Source organism: Dermacentor albipictus, chromosome 1, assembly GCF_038994185.2.
Source record: "Dermacentor albipictus isolate Rhodes 1998 colony chromosome 1, USDA_Dalb.pri_finalv2, whole genome shotgun sequence".
Classification (NCBI taxonomy): domain Eukaryota; kingdom Metazoa; phylum Arthropoda; class Arachnida; order Ixodida; family Ixodidae; genus Dermacentor; species Dermacentor albipictus.
In genome coordinates this window covers 390094601-390120924 of record NC_091821.1, presented here as the reverse complement: position 1 = coordinate 390120924, position 26324 = coordinate 390094601, and the positions used below count along the sequence as shown (strand labels likewise).

Below are 26324 nucleotides of genomic sequence, written 5' to 3'. Positions count from 1 at the left end.
AAACTTGTCGGCTGCGCTTTCTGTGCTATTTAGATGCCGTCATATGCTCCCAGTTCGAGTAACGTTGCAGCTTTAGCATTCCAATTTTTGGTCGCATGTAAGCTATTGCACCTTAATGTGGGCTACAACTACACAACTTAACATTAACAGGCTTTGCTACTAGAAAAGAAAGCTATTCGTTGTATTAACGATTATGTTCACTATTCACATCCAACAAAATCGTTAATTCAAGAAAACAGAATAAATAATGTCAAAGCTCTTTACGCATACCTTTTCGTAGAACAATTACATACTGGAAATAAAAAAACACAAACACAATTACTAAGAAATGTTTCAGCCCTCGTCGCACATCCCAGCACCCGTGCAACACGAGGGTTGGAAAGATGGTTGGAAAGGCGCCATCGAGCAAATTACTTTATGCACACCTTGAGCTACAACGTACCCGCGCAATTAAATCAACTGCAGAAGTATGTAAACAGAGATACTGTTCTATCCCGCACGAAATTGAGCGATATCTTTGATAAATTTCCCCTGCCTGTCTGAAACCTGTAAATCTCGTTCGTGTCCATACCTGTCCAGAATGTACTCAGCAGACTAATTTCTTGTAAGTTGCACGTGAACATTCTTTACTGTTGCTTTTAATTACTGCTCTTAGTACTGTGCATTTTAACAGTGTAGCAGTGTATATTTCCCTGGCGGTGATGTTATCTACGCGTATCTCATTGTGTCCGTAATGCGCATACATGTATGTAGATATATTTTTGCCCAGGAAAGTGCATATATACCACGTATAGTGTTAATGAAGCTAACAAGCTTACGAAAATATTATTGTCTGTATTGCAGGATGCGTGCACTGCGGAGGCCTGGCGGTGGAGGCCTGGCGGCGTGGCAGGAGGCCTGGTGGTGGCCAGGCCCCCTGGCCTCGTCAAGCTGTATGCTTATAGCTCTCTCGCCAGGGTGGCCTTCAACGCTGCATTTTGTGCATGTTGTAAGTAAAATTTCACTTGAAATGCCCTATCGCGCCTGCTAAGGCCACATGGCATGCGAAGCTCGCACATATGCTAATAAGCGCGAATAGGTCTGCTTTTTTTCCAATCAGTCCAGACTGCACGATGCGCGCCCCACGCAAGACATAACACTAGAGGTAATCCATAACTTTCTATAGAGAGTTTTCGGGAGTGTCTCTGTAGTGCGGTTTGCTAAACTAGCAGCGCAGTCCGTAGACTGCACCGACCGCGCTGCTGGTTCAGCAAACAATACTAAAAAGGTATACACTCCCGACATCTTTGTGCAGAAAGTGATAAATCAGATCTGGTGCCGTGTATTGCGTGAGGTGCGCAGCGCGCAGAATTGGCAAGAAATATATTGCCCACTACACCGCAGCGAGACGGCAGTCACTGCTCAAACAAATACAAATAAAGTCACAAGTCTGGTTGGTTGAGATTCATACATAATTTAGCCGCAGCGCATTATACGTCCAGGACACCCATATGCAGACCTAGAATATCTGTGCATTATTAACCAACGTAACGCAGGTAGAATATTCGAGGTATGGATTACACAGACGGGATGAAAATAGGTTGGTTTCAGTGACAACTGAGAAATACAGGGTTAAAAGTTACTGATGAATATGCTCGAATAAATATGTTTGAAATGCGGCGTTGAGGCATGGAAAAGTTGACCTCATTTCTTTTCTGAAATTCGGTTTCAACAGAAAGGGGCGAGTACTCGAAGAGCATATGGCACGAGAGAGAAAAAAAAATATTATTTATTGAGTTACATGCAGATTCTAATCGTAAAGATTACAATATATTTGCTTTACTTGCTCATTTGTTGCTCACATCATTGATATTTTTACACCCATGAAGTCGTCGTGATAAGAGCGGCAATAAAACGTCAAAAAGTGCCTTTTCTTCTTCGCTTTTTATGAACATCAATATCAGAGCCCGTAAATGTTTCTGTATACAATATTGTCTATTTGTACTTATATCAGTTGATGTCGGGCGTAAACATTATTACTGCAGTTCGCTAGTTGGCTATGTCTGTCGTCACATACATAGTAAACGGTTAGCTTCATGGTGGCGGCATATCGTGGTTCCATTTGTGTACGACTACGCCACCACCCCAAACGCGATTGTTGTGCATTTGACAAATATGAAATTTTCCATCTAACAAAGAACGCAACTAGTTCACATAATGCATTTTGCTCAAGGAGTACAAAAAGTTGACACGCATTTTAGCATACGCTACAGAGGATGAAGGCAAAGGCCCCGGCGCTCACGAGACGTTCATTACGTTACTTGACATTTTCATTCCAATGCGTTGTTACTTCCTATTACTTGTTTTCTCCCACCAAAGGTCGTTGGTTCGGGTGCCCTAATTAGCTATATCTTAATTAGCTGTGCCTTAATTAACACCAAATATTGGCGGTTCGATTGTCTCTAAAGGTCATGGGTTCAGCTCTCGACGGCGATGTAAATTCGAAACCAACTTCGAGATATGTCCGGGTCGTCCGTATCTCCAAGTCGAGTCGTGGGTACGACTCTCGACCTTCACGATCAGAGGCGCCGACTGCTCGCTATGTTCGTTTGTGCGCGGACAGTTTGGAAGCGCTGCGATCACGGCGCGCAAGCGGGCATGTCACGGGGTATTTTCTCCTATTTCTCGGGCATCCGGAGTAAGCTGTAAAACACTAATACTTAACAGATAGAGAGTTAGAAACTGCCTAATCGGACGTTTTGCAAAGCGCTCTACAACTTTTGGATTGGATTTTCTTTCCTAACTTCGTTGCTACCGAATTTGGTTAATTAATCTTTTCTAATTATCTAATTAAGCAAGATACAAGATAGCATGACACACTACATAGAAAATTAAGCAACATGCACTAGGTCGCGTCGTCTTAGAGCACATCGGCATATTTTTAAACTGTGGCTAAAGTTAGCTGGAACACCCTGTATACAGATCCAACGCGCATGTTGTAATATAGTATGAAGAAGTGAAGCTCTCGTGAAACGGTTAATTAAATGCTGTAAGATTGTTCGTATTTTCCATAGCATTTTGCAGGACAGCGATTGCGTGCCTGCCCTGAAAGATCGGCAAGATGCAGAGACTCTCTCCGCGCCACGCATGTTAGCGTTGATTACACTGCCTCTGAGATCGGCCCATTTATTCGTCAAACGACCGAGCAGGCACTCCAGAACCCGGGAAAGAAGACACATAAAACCTCGCTTTATTAAATGAATTATGCGCTTCAATGCGTATTTTAGTTTCTGCCGGAATATACAGGTACCCTTTGCTATTTCACTGCGTAATTCGGTAAAAAGGCGGCCACCAGCACGTTTGTAGGTATAAATGGGCCTACATATAGGTTGATTCGTTCACGAATGCTATTTCGTCTATAGGCTACTCGTAAAGAAATCAGGAGCAGCCCCTATACCACCAGCTACCGTCAGCAGACTCCTGGATAGTTCGCAAAAATAGATTCGCTTAAAAAGCTTCCCTGCGGATGTTGAGTCGCTTCAGTATAGGCAAGTGGAGCAGGCAAATTTGAAATACTACTTAGCAATAGCACTTAAACGCGATAGCGTTAAGGTCCCCATGTCGCATAAAATGCGATGTCGTCGGCGGCGTAGGCGGAACTAGTTGTGCCAAGGTACATGTAAACTCCATGGTAGCGAAGGTTCCACATGTCAAGAAAATTGGATGGATGGATGGGTGGATGGATGGATGGATGGATGGATGGATGTTATGGGCGCCTCCTTTGGAACGGGGTGGTGGGTTGCGCCACCAAGCCCTGGGGCTCGTTGTAACCGCCGCTATCTGCGTATCGTGGGGACAACTAACAGCAAGCAAAAAAAGAAAAAAGAGAGAAGTGACGTCACAAAACCGGAAATGTCAGTGACGTCAAGATCTTACGCTGCTTGGCGCGAATGCTTGAATTTTTCAGCGTCCGGGATTACGGCCACTACGACAACAGTTATTTCTTTTTTGAGGCTGAGGCGAGCTTACGGCTTACCTCAGCTGAAACGCCAGCGTGTCCTTTAACTATTATGAGCGGCGTATGTCTTAATGTGCACGTAATTAGGCTGTTATTGACGGCAATTGCTCCAGTAGCTTCCTTAGGAAGGTGAGCGAATAGGATGGAAATAAACGACACAGCCAAAGAGCTTTTAAAATCAACTTCGCTTTTATTCGTCTTGCATAATGCAACCAATATAGGTGACTAAACAAAACATGTTTCGACTATGAAAAGTACTATGGCCAGCGCACAGTCGTAATGCACAGCAACCTATGCGAATCCCTTTCACGGAATCATCTGCAATTCCGTGCCACACCATGTATTCATATACAACAGTTATCAGACGAGACAACATTGCCGCACATTATCATTTAGAGAACATTCCGCTTACTAATTTTGCTGCCCGTTGGACACTCAGAGCCTGTGTTACGGAGAGTATATGAACATAGCGCGATGTTTCTTCGCGGGGCGTTGCGCATTTATCGCCGCGACGAGACAGGCGCGTCGGATGCCGCAGCGTGAACTTGTACGATAACAAAAAAACCTACACTCACACCTTTCGCCAACGAATGCAGTGCGCTCGGTCACGCAAAATTTTAAATGAAGCGCACGCTACACTTTGAAGAAACACGTAAGGAAACAATAATAATAATAATAATAATAATAATAATAATAATAATAATAATAATAATAATAATAATAATAATAATAATAATAATAATAATAATAATAATAAACTCGGACGAAATGGCTGCGTTCAAGCGAGCAACGCCATTCCTCACGATGTTATAATAGCTGGCTTGCACTGCCTTGCCAAGTCTTGCACCAGAATCACTGGTTGGTAGGAGTGGCCAAGAAAAAACTAATAAATTGTGAAATAGAAAAAAAAAAGATTAACATTTGTTATTTTAGTGCAGGAAAGATATCTGAAACGGAAAATTTACTCGTATGCCAGTATCCTGATTAAAAATTTTCGAACATTTTCTTTTTCACATACGTTTTCTAGTTTCAGTGTTAGTCCCCCCCCTCACCTAGTCGCGCTTGAATCATGCACCACTAACTGATATCCCTGGTGATAGGTTTTGGTGCGCTTTTCGTTCCAAGTTTCGCGACCTATTTAGATAAGGGACCTTGGTTGTGTGCGAACGAAAATTTCCCTATATATTTAGGTATATGTACATGCCACGCCTCGCTATATGACATGCGCTATGAGCGGATTATATTGCCACACCATTCTCATTCTCATACCAAGTTGCTCATACCATGTCTTACATTCTTGATAGAGTTACTCCTCGCAATTTTGAGAACGGCAGCCCACAAACAAATGTCGCGATACAAAACACCGACAGCGTATGACATTTATGTTAAATCTTCTCAGACTTAAATATTAGAAATGCCAAAGAGTAACAGAAGCCTATAAATGATGCAGTCGTTATGGCGTGGCTGTGCACTACCTCCGGGATCGGCCCACGCAAGAGACCGCGTTTCTATCAGAAAGTTCACCTTCGTCACCAGAGTTCGCTGGCGGCATTTCCCGGTAAACATTACGGTTACATACGCTACAGTTGACGGGAGGCACGGGAAGCAGTCGGGGATCTTTGCATGTTATCGCGTTCCACTCTTTTAAAGGCGAAGCTTAAGCGTTCTCCAAGTTTTTCTTGTAGGATGGAACAAGCCCGACGTGAAGCATGAGGTAGAAGTGTACGGCATACCATATTGACCGCAACTAAAGACGGGCACAGATGAAGAGAACAGATAAACAACGCGGGCGGTAACAACACGGTACCTACCGCCCGTTTTGTTTATGTGTTCTCTTCCGCTGTCCTCGCCTTTAGTTGCGGTCAATATGATATGCAGTAAACACCAACTATAGGCCAAACTGAAGTTCTGCAGAAGTCTACGGCACCACGAAAAAAAAAATAGAATTTCTTTTTTGCTAAGTTTTGAGGGTTTTGACATAATCGGTTTGTTTTATAGCATGCGGACAAAGCTCGCCATCTCGCGACGCATCGCCAAAACGCTCGCGGATCCGTTGCTGCCCGCTCGATCGGCGGCAAAATGTCAAGCGTTCGAACAAAGGAACCCTCAGGTGAGTCATACCAATTTCGTACGCGCTTTCGCTTCGGCCCGGTGTTAACAGGAGACGCATCACGGTATAGAGTCACACGATGTTGTCGTACCACGAGTCACCGACGTCCCCGGCTGACCCGGCGCGCTCGCGGTCGTCGTCCTTCGGCGCGGGGCGACTACGCCGCGCGCTGCTTTCAGTCGCCGCGACCCCAGCAGCGTCCCTTTCGGCTTCCGGGAAGAGAAACACGGCGAGCTGCGCGCGCGTCTTCTCGTGGCGACTGCACAGGTACAGGAACCAGCAGGCGATCTCGATCAGGATGCCGGCGGTGAGCATCGAGGTGCCCACGGAGGTGTGCCAATTCGCGATGTGCGAAACGAGCGCGCTCACCAGGAGCACAACGGCGCAACTCAACGCGACCAGCAAAACGCGCTCCACGCGCTCCTGGAAGCGCTCTCTCAGCTTCATCGCAGCTGCGGGACGAGCCTCTTCCAGCAAGGGAATCGGGATACGACCCCGCGGCGGAGGCATTTCAGCAACGGTCGGCCCTCCCGTTCGAGCTCTGGAGCGTACAGTACGTGGTCGAAGGCCGCCCGTTCCAGCGGTGGTCGACCTCGTGAGGCGGAGGCAGGCCGCGTCGCCGCAGTCGGTGGCCGGGTTCCTTTCGCTGTTGCTCGCGGCCATCGCTCCGGTTGGGCTCGACGGTGTTGGCTGAGTGGGATAGATTATTGTCTGTCACCACTAGGCACAGCTGGGCTGCTATCTATAGTGACGAGATAGATAATTCGACAAGATGGTGGAACTTGAAAGTGACCAGAATAGCGCGCCTGTGATAGCATGCCTGGAATACGTATGCGCATGCGCGAGTGTGTCCATTTGAGTGTGTGTGCGGTGCGCATGGGTGCTTGTGTGAAGAAGAGAATGTGCGAATAAGAGAGGTATCGGGAAAAGGTGAATAGTTAGCGAAATAGCGATGTGTGCAAAGGAGAGCCGGTGAGTGTATGGTTTAGTTGCTAGTTGGCTTAGTAGTGGAATTGGCTTGGTATACGGAAGGCTATTGGGCTGGTGAAGAAGTTTCTGAAGGACTGAAATGTATCTCGAGGCGTGAGAGATCACCTCGCTTCGTACTATCGGTATATCTGATAATGCTCGAAAGTTATTGAGCTGGTGATTGTAATGTTTGCCTGACCTACTTCCCTATCTGTATCTAAATAGGCCTCAATATCGGATAAGTGCTAACTCTTTTTTTTTCTGCCTTGTTTAGGCACAAAAAGCATGAGTTCCCAGAACTGCCTTTTTTTTTTTTGCCTTAGCCTTCTCGTGTGTGCGCGAGAAGAGTCACATGACAAGTGTAGAAAACATCCAAAGGCGCGCAGCGTATTCATAGACAGCGCATAGTACTAAAACATGGTTCTGCACAAACGTCTTTTGTGTAATATAATTATGGCTTATTGCAGACCCCGCATGAAAAAGCGAAAAAAAAAATCCTGCTCAGCACGCTTACCAGCGAGGTCTGCCTAGCTGGCATAAACCGGATGTTTTTGTGGTCCAGAGGTCCAACTCCACTTTGATGGACGTTGTATAAAGCAGTTCTGTCCGGCAAGCTTTTTTCAAACGTAGAACGAAACCCCAGAACGCGAGTGTCGTTGTACTCTGCACAATTATAGGATTGCAATTCACTCTTTAGGCCAAGGAATTCAATCGAATCACTGACCATTTTCTTATCCGAAGGAAGCATAAATAGAAAAAAAAATATATGACGTAAGCCATATACTATGTAGAAGTATTTACAAGCTTGCGGGGCCTTGCCAATTGGAGATGTTGACGTCAAACAGCCGTGCAAGCCTCTCCAGTGATATAGAGGCACGAGTGCCAACTGCCTGCCCATTTTGCAGAGAGCGCTGTTTAGGATGTGCCGCAAGCTTTCTAACCTTTGGGATTCACCCGTGCCGCATCGAGCAATTTGCATCTTACCATTCACCGGGAAGACCAATGTCATTTGGGAATTTGAATTGTACTTGTGTCGCTGGCGGCAGCTCTGTCCTTGAACTACAGGGTAACACTAAAACGTGGCAATGTAAACGTGGTTGAGCTGCTCCACATATCTAAATATTCCTGCAAAGGCTGGCGCCATTTCTTTGATGTCGAGAACACAAGCATAGGATGTACAATTTGCGCCGAATGTGCGACCTCCGCCAGACGGTTCGAGCATGCTTCGTGGTGGTGCTGCCTGGTGATCGCTTTCGGAGACAGTTTCGCTCTCGCGAGGCTTCGCGTGACAAACGCCGAGCGCGTCGGCGTCCATTGCTAGAGCGTTCCTATAATAACACAGTGCCAATCTTGACGTCGTTACAGAAGGGCCAGGAATGCTGTCGTCCGACACCGATGATACAGTGCTGATACAGAGACACCGACGACTCCAGTGCTGGACAGCGTTAAATTGTGCCACATTGCCCGTTTTGAGCCAATCGGAGAGGCCGCAGAAGCCCCGTGAGTCAATAAGAACTGACAATATGGCGAACTTGGCAGTGTGGCGAAATTCGACGATGTCCAACACCCCTCCAATCACGCTGTTTCCACCGTCCGGACAAGAGTGTATTATGGGCTGTACGCCACGGATTGGAGAGCTCCCGACGGATCTCGTGCATAATCAGCCTTCACGTGCACTGCAGCGCGAAGGCCTCTCATAGCTATCTGCAATGGTGGAAATCCCGAACAAACAGTGAAAATGGGTTTGTTAGAGGTTCGGGCCCAATTTAGAAGGCATGCAGTAGGTGGAACCAGAATTACACCTATTAAGATTGTAAAGATTATGTGAGCTAACAGAAAAAAAGAATGCTAGGATACTTTCTATTATCGAAACTAGAGACCATGACTGTTCTTCCATACATTCTCTTTTAGAGGAAAATAAGAAGAAGCAGCAAATGCAGATAGTCACTGAAGTACTTAAGTAAAATACACATAAATAATCAGGCAAGCAACTAAGAATAAATCAAAATGGTGTCAATACTACGGTCAGTCGAATCCATCCAACATGCGAACAAAATTTCTGACGTCATCAGAAAACCTATTTCCCTGCCATCATCTGCTGGCCTTTTTTCTTTGCTTCTTGCTGCAACTTTATTACTTTAACAACACTAGTTGTCTGCTCTACACATGACTTTTCTTGCCCAATTTGTGCCTCAGCTAAAATGTTACTAACAGCTGTTGACTCCCTGTACCATACGTATTGCACACGTACAGGGCTCGCAAATTCAAGCGCGATAATCGGCGCGCACGGTGGCCGGCGCTTCTAGCGTCGCCGGTGGGCACTGGGGGCACGGATCATTGTCGTGCGCGAAGAAAGCGATGGCCTTGGTGACGCATTGCGAGTGCATTTCGCGACGCAGCGATCGCCCAGGCCTCATCGGAGCGCAAAAGGCGCCTTCCGCCATGCTGATCAATTATAGCGCTTGAATGAGTGAGCACTGCACTTGTATATAAACATCCAAATGAGCCCGCTGAAATTAACAATGTTTATAAGCTTCTGTCGGAAGAAACCTTTGCCGCTAACCATGGTAGCATTTCCGCAACTGGACAGAAAGCGCGAGAACAAGTTTCCAAGACGATCGGTCAAAAAGCAGGAAACGAACAAACGATGTAGCAAAAAAAGGGTCAAAGAACAGCAGAAAGCAGAATACCTGCTGCAGGAAATGGGAGGGCACAGGGGAATGAGAGGAGTGGAACTGCCGAATTACTATTGCATGTTTTGAAAAAGAAGTTCGCCAGCTAGTAACCCCGAATCTGGGAAATAAGCATTCTAGACTTACGTGTAAGTCGTTTTGTGCGTTTACAAAACGAAAATTGGCATAGTGGGAAGAAATGAAATGCATAAGTACATTTCACTCACGCTCCAGCAGCGGCTGCTACCTCGAAAAACTGGTAAATGGGTACAGAGAAAGCATGCGAGGGTACAAGTCACCAGCGGTTTCATAACACGCGAACTACGACTCCCTAAGTATGTCAATACAAATTGGCATGCTCACTGAGCGGTCTGCACGCAGAGCTAATACGGTGAAAAGCCTCTAGGTTCACGTAACCTCGCAATAAAAATTAGCCATGGCGACCCGTTGTTGTTGTTGTGTCATTGTTTCCTATCGAGCATGCGGCTAGTCGTCTTGCTGTCGTTGTTTTTCAATGACCTGGCGCAACTCACTCTGGTAGACGTTGTTGTTGTTGCCTCAAAACGTGGCTCGTACCGAGGGGGATAGGCCACACTGCATGGATAGATTGAAATGTACACCCAACAACACGCCAAAAGGGTTAAAGGCGAAGATTTAGAAAGAATCATTTGGCAATTAGTTGATAACACAGATATTGAGAGTATGTATACAATGACTAAATAAATAGAAATAATATTAAAGTGAAACGCTAAAGAAAAATGGCTGTGGCTTAGCTAAGGTTAAGCCCAGGATGCGAAGCATACTAGCCTTTATTTTAGTTGTTGAACCACTGTTTAGCCTGGTGAACTGCTGTTGCTTGGCTATATTTGTTTCGGCTAGACGAAGAAACAACTCATGCAGGCGAGCGCACGAGCTGAGACCCGGCTATGTAGCTACGCGGCCGCAAGCGAGCGCACGAGTTGAGCCTCCGCAGCTGTTATGACGTCATATGGTAGCTTCGCGGCCGCGCGCGGCGCAGCAAGGAAGAACGTGGTTGTGCGGCTAGTATGCTTCGCATAAAAAATGATAAAATGGACTGTCCCACGGTTGGTACCCTAGCAGGGTAGCCTTCCGGATGCTTCAATGAACTTGTGCAGAGCACTAATCATCGAACCACGGCTTATGCCTAATTGACAGGCACCGAAAGAGAAAATGTGTGCAGTAAGTGCTAAACTTAGTTTACCAGCTGGAAATATGAGGAACATCTTGCGGAGGGAGGAGATGCGGCGGCAAGAAAGAAAGTAATGGTCAATCGTTTCCGGTTTATTACAACAAGAGCAGAGATTAGTAATGTATAAACCAGATCTATGAAGGTAGAAATTTAAGCGGGGAACTCTACGGCGGAAACTTGTTAACGTCAGCTCGCACTGGCGTGAAAGGCATTTGCTCGTGTTCCACTCAAATTTTAGATGTAGAAAATCATCTGCGAAAAGTGTGGATGATTCATTACAAGTCAACGATAAAAGGCGTTTGAATCTAGCCCCTGGTATAAAAGAGAAATCAGGAAGAACATTTAAGATCGGACCATTTAGCGATGACGATGCGAGCGAGTCAGCTGATTCATTTAAAACAATTCCACTATGTCCGGGGAGCCAGCAAAAGCGGACTTAAGACAAGTTGTCTGGGACGAGAGTCGAAAATATGTATACTCAGCAGGTATGACTGATTAGTAGAAGTTAAATGTGTAAAGACCGAAATCGCGTCAGTAACGAGTACTACATTAGATACCTGTGAATCAAATTTTCAGATGGCAAGAATTATCGCCAGGAATTCAGACTTACCATCAGGCGGCGTCTTCGTTTTCGTCTTCGTGATTGACGATGTTGATAGCTTAACAACTGGCACGTACCTATGAAAGGTATGTGACACAGGAATTCTATATAGCACAAATGAAAATATGTCAACACGCAAAAGAAAAAAATGGCTGTGGCTTAGGTAAGGTTAAGCCCAGGATGCGAAGCATACTAGCCTTTATTTTAGTTGTTGAACCACTGTTTAGCCTGGTGAACTGCTGTTGCTTGGCTATATTTGGTTCGGCTAGACGAAGAAACAACTCATGCATTACTTCTTCGCCTTCAAGAGTGGAACGCGACAGCGTTCCCGTCGACCCGCCAAGGGGTGTAAGACAATGGGCTACAGGGCAGCGACTACGCGCCCCGCATTGGACGCGGTGAGCGTCGAGCAAAGCAGCGTTCGGCGCGGCAACGAAATGTGCGCCTGAGCAAGAGACGCACGCCTTAGAAACAGCGCGTTTCTAAGGCAACACCGCGTTCACTAGAGGCGCTTTTGTACCGCTTTGAAGCGTTGTACTCGTGGCTCAGTGGTAGCGTCTCCGTCCCACACTCCGGAGACCCTGGTTCGATTCCCACCCAGCCCGTCTTGCAAGAGTTGAGCCAAAGCCACTTCTCCTCTGTCGTGACGTCACGGTGTCACGTGATTTCATGGTCACCGCCGCGCCTGAGGAGCTGGGTTGAGCCCTCGTAATATGCTTCGCATAAAAAAGGATATTTGATAAACGCCTAATCTTAACTGCTTGCCTGTCTGTTCTTGACTAACCACATCCAAGTTGCCAGATTCACTAGAAGCGTTCTATTCTCTTCTCCCAAGAGACTTACGTCTCGTTCGTTTAGTATGGGTGCGAGGCTACAAAGGTCTAGCCTCAAAGGAATACGCAGATGTACTCGCAGTAGCATCCCACGATGGTCCTATAATCCCCATTTCAACTACTTCAGCTTTCATCACTGCGGCACGATTCAGAAAATATACCACTGCAAATAACTTCGCGCAGTCATCTTTGTCAACATCTCATTTCCCGCGCCTCGATTTTTCTTGAGACAACAAATGGTGCTCCATTAGAAAAAACGAATTAACGGTTACGAGACTACGGTGCCGAGTCCCCCACTGAACTTTCACCTCCACAGGTCTAGTCTGGCTATATCACCGTTGCGTCATTTGTGCAATGTGAGTGAATCTCTGCAGCACTTCTATTTGACATGCCACCGTTTCATTATTGAACGGAAAAGATTTTTAGAAGAGCCCTCCCAAAAGCTTGGCTTGAATTTGACTGTTCCTGTAATTCTTTCCTTTGGGGCTACCGTACTGGGTTACAGCCACAGGAACGGTTGTGACGCCCTCTGCATCTTTCTGCGTGAAACAAAAAGAATTGCATGCTAGAATTCTTGTTACTGCTTATTCTTCATAAGCCTATTCTATGTGCACTTCAGGACGAAGGTTTCTCCCGGTGACCTCCAATTACCCCTGTATTGCGCCAACTGATTCCAACTTGCACCTTTGAATTTTCTAATTTCATCACCCCACCTAGTCTCCTGCCGTCCTCGACTGCGCTTCCCTTCTCTTGGCACACATTCTGTAACTGTAATGTGGGAGGCCAAGCTAACCCTCGGGGACCTGGAAGACCAACGACAACTCGTTGCCAGGGCCAAGAGGGCAGTCGAAGCCAGAGGGTTCCTGGTCTAGGGAGCCTTCCCACCTTAGGATGATACTCGGCCTGGCTCGGGACACTGTTTCGTTTAATAAACGTTTCTCTCTCTCTCTTTCTTTCACCTTTCTCTCTTTGTCGGTTCGCCTCTTTCACGTGAAAACTACGAGCCACTTGCGTACGGGGCACGTCCATCTGCTTACTGGCGCGTCTAACTGCCTCAGTCGCAGTCGCTATTGAATCAGGAATGTTATGCCTCCTAATTAGCTACGTCAATCGCGTCTGTCACCTAGAAAGTGTCATCCGTCAAACATGGTTTGTACACTTCGCGCAGAGGGACAGCTTTGTAATAAATGATTACTAGAACAAGTCGTGCGCCTCATCGTGGGCTGAGCCATCGGCCGTTACTCAGGGGGACTGGAAGGACTAATACTTATTATGCTCACATAACTCTTTTGTATGTAATGCTTAGATAACTGATTATTCATATCTGTTACAGTAGACAGTTTATATTCCATTTGCAAGACACTTATTTCATTTCACCTTAATTTATTAAAGATATTGATAACAGTTTTTTCACCGCCCGATTCATGGCCGATCCCCCAGTGTGGGTTGCGCCATTTCACTAGGGAACAAGAAAAAGAACAAGAAAAGAAATTGAAACACACTGTACTCATAGGCATCCTAGTCCACCAAAAGAACTTCGCAAGGAGTGCACCTGGCCGGGTGCCGACGGGAACAACATTTACGGCTGAAGACGTTCCTCTCTCCAAAACGCACATGCCTGTTTGCGAAATGCCTCTATGGTATTTCATCCGCAAAGGTGAGGCCCTTGAGACCCCACCATCACCAGCGAACTGCTCACCGTCGCTGCTCCTAAGTGCACCTTCATATCCAGCTTGCCAAAGGCCGGCAGTGGCGCTAGGAAATGTGAGAGTCGTAGTGGTATGTTCTGTAAGGCAGGGCACAACTTGCGATGCTTCCTGTACAGTCTCTCAGGAATTACACTAACCGGTTATCCTGCATCGACAATAATTCGCAGCTTCCGATTCTACCACATGAAAACGTGCTAGATTGGCTGCACTGTATCCGTGTTGCCAGAGCTACCGCGACGAGGGCATACGGCATTTCCTTCTACACTTCCGCATTCCGTTGCCTCGACTGCGAACGTTCTCGCCTTGCGGGAACGGCCTCAAGTGCAAGCCCTGGCAACATTGGTGGCAAACCACATTGTGATTTCCCCACGATGCAGTTCTGTAAGCCCCATTGCATCTGTTGCACAGAAGACTTTAGGCTTGGCGCGTCGTAGCTCTTCCTCCAAAGCCCCCCTTGATGCTGTTAGTTTACCACGTTGACGCCACCACCCTCTGTCCGAGCAAAGACCCGCGCATGCCACGAGCGTCTTCATTCGCTTTGTCAGAAACAAGGGCGAATTCTTCGGCTTCTTCCAGGGTCAGCTTCTTACGGGCCAGTAAGCGACAGCGTATTTCTTCGTCCCGGATCCCGCAAACAGTGAGGGTGCGCAAAATACGGTCCAGCGTCGCCCCCAAGTTACAATTTTTGGAAAGTTGACTGAGGTCAGCGATGTAGCGATGCTTTCTTGGTCTTCCTGTCTGCGCATGAAGAAACAATAGCTTGCTGCTATTTCGTTTGTACAAGGGTTGTGCTATTCCAGAAATTTTAGGGAGTTACGTCAGGGTGTTAGCGGGGACTCTCATCGGCACCCTTGCAGAACCCGGACGACACTGCCGCCCAACGACGAAAGCAGCACGGCGTTTGACAGATTTCGTAATATCGTTGCCTTCAAAAATACGCTTCTAGCCGAAGCCGATAAGTGCTGCAGGTGTCCAAGGCGCCGTCAAAAGCAGGCGATCGAGATGCCATCTTTCCGGCTATAGCTGAGTAGCAGGTATAGAGGGAGCCTCGCAGCAGACACCCGATTATTGGGGAAAGGAAAGAAACGTTCCCTGACAGAATGTCCTGGTAGATATATACTCTGGCCATGAGGTAGTGCCTCATGGCCAGAGATATACTCTGGCCTTGGTAGTGGCGTATGCGCCGCTACCAAACTTATAGGCACGTGCCAGAATATAAGTCTCCACCATGCGTGCATCTGGTCATCTATGATCAGGCACTTCTGGACAATCTGCGTAAACCAGCGACGCCGCCACCAAAATCCGTGTGTGGCGCGTGTCTGAATATGCAGGGTTATAATGGGGGCGTTTGGAAAGCTACTCCTTTTATAAAACAGACGCTATCGTAGTCAGCGAACCGACAAAGGCAGGGAACAGCGCAAAAGCCTCGAGCTTCTCAACCGTCATCTTCTTGCATGAGCGACGCACTCTGCTTCTCCAAGCACCGTAATATTCTTCACTACAGGGTGTTGTCTTTTTATTTAGCTGCACCAGGTTTTTTTAAAGATAGCCTGTGGCGCTTATCACAATTGTAACCCTCGATCTAAATTAATCGATGAGGCGGCCATTACTTCTACGAGAAATCAAAATATTCAGATGAATAATTAACGTAATTGCGATAATTGACTTTTTAACTGATTGCTTCGCATCAGATAATATTTTAGAGCACGAATTATCCGCTGAGTTGGCGCGGCGTAGCAACTTGCAACGAACTCTCAAGGCAGTACCAGTTCCAAGATAATAATTTTCAAAGTGTCCGTCGAAATGCATTGGTGTTCTAATTACTTTCGTGCTTTCATGCATAAAACAGCGGTTTTTTAATAAAGTAACTGCAACGTCAATGCATTTCCTTGGACACTTTCAAAATTAATATCTTGGAACTGGTGGTGTTCAGAGAATTCGTTATAAATGGACACGCCGTGTGAGCTCAGCGGCTATAATTCGTAAATTGAAATATGTGGCGTAAAGTAACTATTAGAAAGTTAATTAGCGTAATTGCGTTAATTAGTCACTTGAACGTTTGGATTTCTCGTAGAAGTAATGGCAGCTTCATCGAGGAATTTAGATCAAGGGTTAGAATTGTTCTATCTGCCATAGGCAATATTAAAAAAAATTGATGGAGCTAAAAAAACACCCTGTATACTCAAACGTCTGGATATATATGATGCGGGTTCAATGCGCCCCAGCACCAAAGAAATCTTCAAGAAAACTTTTCGGCAATTATGTTCCGCAGGACACTTCAGTGAGGTTCTTGTCAATTGTCATTGAATAGCGGCATACAGCCAGTGGTACACAACCCATGACCCAAGTTGGCGGCAAATAGGTTCCTTGAAGAGCGGCACATGCACCTTACCAAAAAAAAGAAAAAAAGATATAGCGATCTTAAGTTCTCTCGACAAACCAGGAAAGCTACGCGTGGCGTCTCTGTTAAGATTTCTTCTTACGGTATGTGCATCAAATATCCTCTGCGTATCTTTGTTTTGGAAATAACAACACTCGTGTTAATCATTTCACGTGGCGCATACCGTTCATGGGCATATGCCATGTGTTAAGCGAATATCATTGACAAGAAAGACGAAGACGAAGACACTGTCTTCGCCACCCGATTCATTAACCTTTGACCACCGGCTTCTTGGTCAATCTCCCGCATAGGTAAGCGCCACAAGTGAGACGCCTGCAAGCGCGGCCGATGCCCTAGAGTGGGTTGCGCCATTTCACTAGGGAACAAGAACAAGTCTGGCCGACTCTTGGCCAATTCCATCCCCCTGAGGGGTTATATCATCATCAAGTCGATTAGTCGCCATTGCTTGCTTCCATTACAGCTTTACGCCAATCTAGATGTTTTTCGTTGTGTTAGCTTTGTCTGCATAGGAGTCAGAGAGCACGCCCTTTGGCAAGTGGTGTATAGGCAGTATTTGGTCGCCTGTTATAAAATCGCTGCTCAGTTGTCTCCCCACTAGATGCGCCTGCACCAGTATTTAATAGCGGCCGCCGCCTGCAACGAGTGAATATTCGGTGTCTAAATCTCTTCTGCCTTTCGTTTCTTCCCATCATGCAGATTTACGTTTTATACACTCGAAACGACGTTTACGTATAGTCCAAAACGCTTATTTCACAGCTCTGTGCTTACCAGCAAAGCACACGCTGGAAGCACCTGTCTGCTGTTCACTCGTACAGCTCCAGCCAATCGGCGTTTGCCCAATGAACTGTCGACTATGTGAACTCTTACAGAATATCCTCCACCCCATAGCATAACACAAGCTCAAGGGATCACTTTTTTCACATTCGCGAGAACTCACGTGAATAGCGCACTGGACACGTCGTTGTTTCCGGGCGATGTGCACGGCGCTTGTAACGCGAAATGTCTCGAAATCAAAACGGATTAAAAAAAAAAAAGACGCTCGAAGATGAAACGAATAAAAAAAAAGACCACCGGAATTGACGCGCAGCTGTGTTTAACAGTGTGTGTCATAGTTCAGTTGAAGCTCTGGAACACGAAAAGAGTCAGTTTTGAGCTGGGCAGGCCTCGGTAGTCGGCAGGCTTGAAAACAAAAGCTACGTAATTTTTTTCGCGTGCGCCCTGCATATAACCCATGACTATTTAGCCAGGAGACATTTGCGCGGAAACAGTTTTGCAAGTTTGCGCGGTCTGTGGATAGGCTGCAGATCTTTGAACATTGCCTATGCTCCTCACGCGACGCTACTCGATGCAAATCCGAAAAGGCTAAAAAAAAAAAGAAAAAGAAAAGCGGGCAATTCTAGGAAATAATGCATTTTCACGTTTCTTTCTCTTGGGACACAGGACAGAAAAAAAAGAAGAGCTAACACTTCTCCAATATTCAGGTCGATTTAAATTTATATGGGGGCAAGTAAACCAGTCAAACATTGCACTCACCAGCCCGATGGATGGATGGATATATAGGAAAACTTTATTGACAGTCCTGAGATACGCGATTATCGTGCAGTGGGCCGCTCCCACATTAGGACGAGCAGGCCGAGCCTGGCCCCAGCATCGTGGGCTCTCTGGACGCCAGCCCGATACCTCACGAACATTATATGATACACCGGTAGTACGAAGCAAGGTGAATCCATCCCAAGCCCAATTGTCCATGTGCATAACAAGAAAATTCCCCTACTTGCCCACTTGTGACAAAGCTATATGGATACACTCACCAGCTGCCATTTTGCAGATTCACTGTTCCACGGACTCAACATTCGGCCGCAACTGCACAGTGCCTCGCTTATTCGTTCGTTGGTTTCTTCACGTACGCAGGCACACGCATCGCACTCAGAGACACTCAAATGGACACACTCACGCACGCATTCAGTCCAGCCGTGCTATTTCACTTTTGCCAGACACATCAGCGTCTACGAGCAACAGCCTTCTTGCAGCGCAATATTGAGCGCACCACCGTCTTCGCACGTGCAGGAACGCTAGTCACGCGAAGTCTCACGAGAGTGAGAAAGTGATAGAAGTGAGAGAAGGAGGTAAACTGAGGGCTCGATTTTTCTGATATATATATATATATATATATATATATATATATATATATGTGTGTGTGTGTGTGTGTGTGTGTGTGTGTGTGTGTAGAGAGAGAGAGAGACAGGACATGTCTCGAGTCAGCTGCAGGGATAACACTCTAATGCGGCAAACGCGGCTTAAATCGTGGATCCGGGGCCTCAAAGAGATACTACGTAATGCTAAGGCATTTTCCTCGCATTTTACCGCTAAATCACCACTGACATTGTTTTTCTTTCTTATTTTACTTTTTTCTCTTCGTAGAGTAATTATTTGCCTAACTTTCCCTCTCGCAGTCTGATTCTTGTTGGCCCATCCTCTTTTGTCGGCGTATCGTAGCTGACGATGACGAGGATCTGCACTTACAGCGCGTATACCGCGTTAAGTGGGCTAAACCGAGTAGCTTCGTCGTCATCATCAGCGTCACAATCAGCGTGTGCCAGATAATACGGGAGACACGTTTTACCTATAACCGTTTCCGTTATTGCCGCTGGCTTCTTGGCCAATCCACCGTAGTGGGTACGCGCCACGACAAAAGGAAGCAAGCAAGCAAGCAATAGTCCAGATCATCTTGGTCATTACGGCCCGCTCGTTGCACTGATTGCCGCGTTTCGACTCATAAAGGCAAGTTATATAGAATTAGTATGTAATAGCGTTAACGGAAAACCAACGGTCGAGCAAGAGTTACAGGTATATGATGGAAGCAGCTTGCTAAATAGTTTGACGTCTCGCGCGTTGCCGTCAAGCCTAAAATTTCGGTGCTTGCTTGCATGTCGACACGCAGGCTCTGACGAAGCGTTCGCCGCACGCACGGAATCCAATGGGTCTCGGGCAGAGCAGCGTCGCGACGAGAGCAAATGCTCCGCGGGCCCCACACCGCCCACACCGGCGATCGCCCGACTTGGATGCGGCCTCGGTCATTCTGGAGGCCCTCGAACAAGCCCCGGCTCGGAACTCGCCGCGCAGGATATCTCTGGCGACAGAATCCTCTGAGGAAGAAATGTGCGTGCAAAAAAAAAAAATGGCTGTGGCTTAGGTAAGGTTAAGCCCAGGATGCGAAGCATACTAGCCTTTATTTTAGTTGTTGAACCACTGTTTAGCCTGGTGAACTGCTGTTGCTTGGCTATATTTGGTTCGGCTAGACGAAGAAACAACTCATGCATTACTTCTTCGCCTTCAAGAGTGGAACGCGACAGCGTTCCCGTCGACCCGCCAAGGGGTGTAAGACAATGGGCTACAGGGCAGCGACTACGCGCCCCGCATTGGACGCGGTGAGCGTCGAGCAAAGCAGCGTTCGGCGCGGCAACGAAATGTGCGCCTGAGCAAGAGACGCACGCCTTAGAAACAGCGCGTTTCTAAGGCAACACCGCATTCACTAGAGGCGCTTTTGTACCGCTTTGAAGCGTTGTACTCGTGGCTCAGTGGTAGCGTCTCCGTCCCACACTCCGGAGACCCTGGTTCGATTCCCACCCAGCCCGTCTTGCAAGAGTTGAGCCAAAGCCACTTCTCCTCTGTCGTGACGTCACGGTGTCACGTGATTTCATGGTCACCGCCGCGCCTGAGGAGCTGGGTTGAGCCCTCGTAATATGCTTCGCATAAAAAAAAAATGTCACTCGTTTCCCGCACTTTTGTGGATAGACGCCCGGCCTGCCATAAAAACGGGAAATTTGCAGTGGCATTAGCGCTGCCATTTTCATGCGAGAAAGTATACGCTGGTGTTTCTCTAATAAAAAAAAAACAAAGAGCAATAATAATTTTAATAATCATAAAAGTTTTGTTATGGTTATGCCACGACTGAGGCTTGAGTATTCGCGCTATCAGATGAGTTGAACGTGGCAGCATGATTAGCTTAAGCTAACACAAGAAACATTTTGCTATTTCTTTACAGTGTGCTCAAAATTTGCACGGATTGAATGGTTTTATCGCACTTTGCTATGTTTAAAGAATTTCTAGTCGAGTTAGGTATTTCAGTTAATTTTTGTGTTGCCACGTTCTGTATCGTATCTATGGTAACTTGTCGCTGTCTGGTTAACAGCGTTTGCATGTGATACGTTTGCCACGTTGCTTCTTGGTTTAGGGTCAAGCAAGTGAATTAACGTGCAATCGCACGCAATTTTTTTTCTTTTTGCTCTATTCCACTCGCTCATCTGTGCCAATTCTCTTCATGGTAAAGAAAAAAAATTAATTCGTTATAGAATATTGCGTGCCAAATCCACGATCTAATTAGGCATGCCGTACTCCGGAATAATTTCGACTGCCTGGGTTTCTTTAACGTGCACCTAAATCCAAGTAAACGGGTGTTTCTTGCAGCACTGAATGTCGAAAGTGTTGGTGTTTCATACTCAAGAAAGCATTGCGCAAAAGAACAGGGACGAGATAGAAAACACTTCAGATAGATAGAAAACTACGTGTGGAATACGACACGCCCCAAATTCAGTAATTCTAAATCACACCACTACTTCCTTGGGCTCTTTTCCGCATTTAAGATTTCCCATGTTTAACCCCACCGCGCTCGTTCGTGTTTTCTGTCTCGTCTCCGTTCTTTTGCGCCATGCTTCCTTGAGGGTGTTGTTGCATTTCGCCCCCATCAAAATGCGCCCGCCTAGGCCAGGATTTGATCCCGCGGCCTCGTGCTTAGCAGCGCAACTCCATAGCTCGCGATAAGGCAGCTGTGCTCTACTCGTTTCACTACGAAGATGGCTATGTGCGCTTTGGCTCAAGAGAGCATCTCCTGATTTCACCTGCGCAGCGCAAAGATTGGCGTCTCGCTGGCATAGCAAGCTTTGCAAGAGAGTTCCCTCGGTAGCTTCCGCAGTCTCCGCAAACCAATGTTAACTGATGTTCACCGCGATCTTTAATGATGTTGTTGTTGCTGCTGCTGCACTTCTCTGTGGACGCCAATGTCTGTCTAATGCGTGGTCACCGTAACTCAGTCCACAAGCGTTGCATTTGCTGTAGATATCTCCAGGCGCCCGATTCTTCGTCTTGCTGGTATACACTGTCAGCCACGCTTGCATTCCTGCCGACTCTCACGGATCTGTAAGTTTTACGAATGTGGAACTCATTGTAAGATTTGGCGAATGTTAGGCCGTGTTTTACAAATGTTAAATTATTTTCTTTAATTGTTTTGAAGCTGTTAAGATACGCGGCGGCGCAACATTGCAAAAAGAAAGGTATGCATCTATGCATGCAAAATACATACATATATATGATGACGATACTTGCGCTGCCTTTTTTCGTAGTAGCGGTAAAGCAGGCAAAATCAGCGACAGCAAAGTCAGTGAAAAAAATGATGTGATCTAAAAACAATGCGTTGTTTGTCAATCTCTTCTGTGCCAAATTTGCTTCTGTGCGATGTTTAAAGCTCGTTAATAAAGTGCATATGTATGCCAGAAATGGTGTGCACTCAAGGCAACGTTATGAAAAAATGCTTGCCAACCCTCTCCTCCGTCACGTCCTGGGGATTCTTATTATATTTAAGTCTACAGATTAGCACCTATGCACTTGTCTAGTACGTTTGTGCTGGTCGAGCTCGTCGAGCTGCGGAGTGGTTGGAGCTTGGTTGGCCATCGCCTCCTCTATGCACGGGTTGGCTATACTCTCGCCTGGAGCGTGTATGCACCATGGGTGACCTTATTGCGGCGTTTGCCTGTCCGTTTTCTTGGGAGTGATTCTCCTTATACGAGAGCTTTCGCCTTGGGCTTCATGCGCGCTATGGGTGCATAGGCACCTGCGACAGTGTTTTCTTGCCACTTACGCGTCCGCGCACAAATTCTGTGAATACCTTACCTAGAAATATCTTTTTTTTTTTACCGCCCGGGGCACAATTGTGGGGTGCGCAGATCCGAGCAAACTGTCAGCCCACAGGTTGAGGCCGTCATCAGCGCCGGCATCCTCCAGCTGGGCTTGGAGATCCTGCTTCACCTTCGGCGCGAAGACACGGTGGAGGAAAGCAACGTGATCCTTTCGCCGTACGCCGTGGCCAGCACGGTGGCAGGTCTGCTTGCCGATCCCAGCGCAAACGCCGCCACGGCCAAACAGGTGTTGACGACGTGATCTCGGAAAAAGTGCACGCGCTCCGTTACGAAAGCAGCTCGTATACGCTGAACAGATGGCGAATCTCGAACTTGTTGATCCATTTGAAAAGTAGTGCCCGGCATTACTTTGGAGGAAATTTACAAGCACAACTTGGAATCAGCTAGCGGAAGACATTCGAGATCGTCCAGTTAACTAATTCACAATGGTTAATTGAACATGTTAAAATTTCACGCTGTAACTGCGAAATTGACACCGGGCAGGGAGAAATTTGCATGCATTTCGCAGACATTCTAACGCCATCACCACCTCCCAGATATCCGTCACCAAACCCTTGCTACGAGTTATATACAATCAGGGCTGGGCAAAGATACTTTGCAATTGTATCATGATACGAAACAAGATACTCGGACAACAAGTACTTTAAATACAGATACAAGACACTAGCGCAATTATTGTATCCGTTATGATACTTCCCACTTGTACCTTGAGATACTTCGATACATTCGCAAATTTCTTACTATAGATCTACATATGTAATGTAGCAGGAAACGCGTAAGCACGAAAATGTTTGCTAGGAAATTTAACTACGACCAACGATGGGCGCTATAACGTAAAACTATTCCAAACTTTTCTATTCCAATTCTGCTATCAGCCCTCCACGATTGGTCAAAAAATTTTTTCGACCACCCCCACTTCACCTGTCTTTCATGCGACGTCACGAAGACCGCGATACCTTCCCATGTGATATTATGTGTACACACTGATTATGCATGATTTGACAGAAAAAAGAAAAACAGTTATTTCTGATTCGACCCCTTTCCGCCATTAGCCCTCGGCTATTGGTAAAAAGTTTTCGGGCTGCACCCACTTGCCCTGCTTGTCACGCGACGTCACAAACCCGCAAGAACTCACCGCGTCAAAGTGACGTGTACGCGATAAAGATGCATTAATATGCCGAACAAAACTGAATTTTCTTCGGAATAGCCGCATGCTGCCCCGTTCCAAAAGGAATAGAAGATGGTTGCCGCCTATCGCTCAGACGCTGGCTACTCGCACCTGCCGGGGAGCATGGGTGTATTTGCGTATAATAAAACTTCTTGCGTGGCCGTGTAACGTTTTCGAGCACTTTCGGCACGTTTACCCCCTCATTTTGCCAACTCTTCTTTGCTGAGGGTCCGTTTTAGCGTCATTCTTGAGCTTCCGTTGCATGCCGCTGCGATTTTCGACCAGCCACCGCAAGCTAAGTAAGGGAAAGCCGACCAATCGTAGACGCCGGCACCACCCGCTTCATCCGGTAATCGACTTTCAGTGCAGTGGCTCGGCCCCATCGAATCCCTCTCCACTTGAGCGTTCTCCTCGCCCCTTCTCAGCCAATTAGATACGACAAGCCGATCAGTGTGGGCAATGTTATTCGTTTTTCAAGCAAACAAAAGTGACTTCCTATGAACGAGGAGGGCGTTTGATTGGTCTGTTCAGACAACCCTGCGGGTGACCGCCCGGTGCTTGCGTTGATGGTTACGCAAATTTGACGTCAGGAGATTGGAATAGAAACATATTGGAATAGTTTTACGTTATAGGGCCCCTTGTTTCATTTGAGTGAAATGTTTGTTAGTATCTAAAAATGTTGCCTGTCTTGCTCAAAGCATAACCTTTTCATTGCGAAACAATTTATTGGGATTGCTTTAGCTACTTAACATAAAAACTATTTATACGCTGCGGTCAGCAGTTATTGCTTGTCGCTTTCGTAATTGATTGGAGCCGCTGCTCTGCTTTTCGACCAGCTAGCGGCTCGCCCTCTAAATACACGAACGTTGATAACAAGCCTCTGCATGATGGCGCAAATACCACTTTAGTATTTTGCCTTGTCCGTCAACGTATTACCGTTCACACAATACCGGCTCAACGGACAGGTATGCAGCAACAAACACGCTGGTAGCGACATTTATTTTGACGCATCACGTATACAGAGAGCACGTAAAGTTGCAATGAGCTTTGATATGCTAATTACTTGCTGGTGTGAAGCGTTCGTTAGCGACATATTCATTGACGTGCAATCCTTTTGCAATTTTTCTTCTACGAGAAAACTTGTGCAGCCCAAAAACGTTTCATACGCTTGTAGCGGCGCAAACCGTCGTAGGACACCACCGCTATTCGCACTGCCACTTAGAGGTCCGATTACCTGGTCATTTGTAACAGTAGGAAATTTAAGGTTGAGCTACAAAAAAGATAAATCTGTCTAAGTAAAATAAAAAGGTGCTTCCGTATCACACACTGACAGTGGTTACGTGGAAACACGATACAGGCGGTACCACTAATAGCTATGACATCTAAGCATGAAGTATTGTTAACTTACCTGTCAAGGTCAGACAGAAAATTCAGTGCCTTTGGAAATTTCGGTTACTTAGTGCCAGCAGTATCAGCTTGAGAAGCGGAGTTCATCCAACGTTTATAGTTTCGCACGGTGATGTTGCGATATCAGTATCTTGTATCTTAAGATGCACGATACATTCTTCCTTGCATAGGAAATACAGATACCGATACACTTTCTGCTAGAGGTATCATGATACAGATACAATATACCCAAAGAGTATCTGAGATAGTATTAAGATACATGCATCTTCGATACTGCCCACCACTGTATGCAATAGTTCGTCACCTGCTCTTTGAAAAATGCAGCTAATTGACGAGTAATCGCGCAAGTAGGCGTTTAGTCAGGACAGTCTGCCCTTTCCTGTCCATGGTCTTTTTCGTCTCGGTGACTAAACGTGTTCATGCTCGTCGGCTTCACCAATCTGTCCTTAGTCACACTTAAACTCTTAATTCCATTATCCCGTCTTCCTCCGCAGGTGACACGACTGTTGCACCTTACGTCGCTGGACGCGAGTCTGTCGGCGTACTTCGTGCGTCGCGACCGCGTCGTGCCGCGCTGTCGCAACGACGGTGTGCACTCGTTTGACATGGCCTACCAGACCGTCGTGCACTACGACTACCACCGGGTAGGTAACGAAGACGACGACGCCACGGCGTCGGCGTTCAGTCCCACGGCCGTGCGCGCGTCTCGCATGCCGTGGGACTTCGAGCGCGAGCCGGAGTCCAGCCGAGCCGACGCGGACCACCACGCTCGATGCTACGCACCGTCTTTCGCGCCCGATGAAATCCTGCCCAGGGGCACGGTGACAGAGTCGACGCACCTGTTGCTGCTCAGTGTGATCGACTTCGAAGGCACCTGGAAATACCCGTTACGCGCCAAGGTAACCAGAGCTTTAAGCGAAGCTTTATTTATCCACTTTGCGGAAGTTTGGCGTAGTTGTTTGGTTTGTCGCCGAGTGAGCTGGGCCGATCCCGAAGACCTCCTCCCTCGCGACAACGATTCATGCACCTAGGTGTTCCCTTTTGCCCGCTCTGCTCTGTCGAGGAGCACTCGTGCCGAGAGCGAGAGCGAGAGTGACGTGGCGTCTGGCGATGTCCTCTCCCCTCACGCAGCACCTGGCGCGCTATCGCGGCAGCAGGTATTCCCTGGTGTACCTTTCTCCCACTCTGCTCCGTCGAGGAGCAGCTTGTGACGAAGCCAGTGGGAACTCTGTCAAGGCGCCACTCGCGACGCGGCGTCTCAGTAAACGGCAATGC

At 46.9% G+C, this 26324-nt stretch overlaps 2 protein-coding genes across 6 annotated transcripts in view; one reads left to right on the top strand and one right to left on the bottom strand.

Moving 5' to 3' along the window:
• Positions 1–26324, top strand: part of LOC135914120 (ipis-1-like) — a 50392-nt gene that overhangs the window by 11816 nt on the left and 12252 nt on the right. For 2 of the 5 annotated variants that reach the window (XM_065446877.1, XM_065446881.1), the window contains exons 2-5: positions 844–988; positions 19444–19661; positions 22502–22700; positions 25544–25948. In XM_065446877.1, the coding sequence (XP_065302949.1) occupies positions 845–988; positions 19444–19661; positions 22502–22700; positions 25544–25948 (966 nt within the window). In that variant the 5' untranslated portion in view covers position 844. Of the gene's footprint in view, positions 1–843; positions 989–16700; positions 16793–19150; positions 19350–19443; positions 19662–22501; positions 22701–25543; positions 25949–26324 lie in introns of those variants that run through there. The other 3 variants (XM_065446897.1, XM_065446885.1, XM_065446891.1) reach the window with 3 other exon arrangements.
• On the bottom strand, positions 5915–11586 carry LOC135914153 (uncharacterized). Its single transcript, XM_065446899.1, has 3 exons — positions 11569–11586; positions 7591–7739; positions 5915–6797 (listed from the first exon to the last, which is right to left on the bottom strand). The coding sequence occupies exons 2-3, from the start codon at positions 7612–7614 to the stop codon at positions 6180–6182; spliced, it is 642 nt and encodes a 213-aa protein (XP_065302971.1). The 5' UTR covers positions 7615–7739; positions 11569–11586; the 3' UTR covers positions 5915–6179.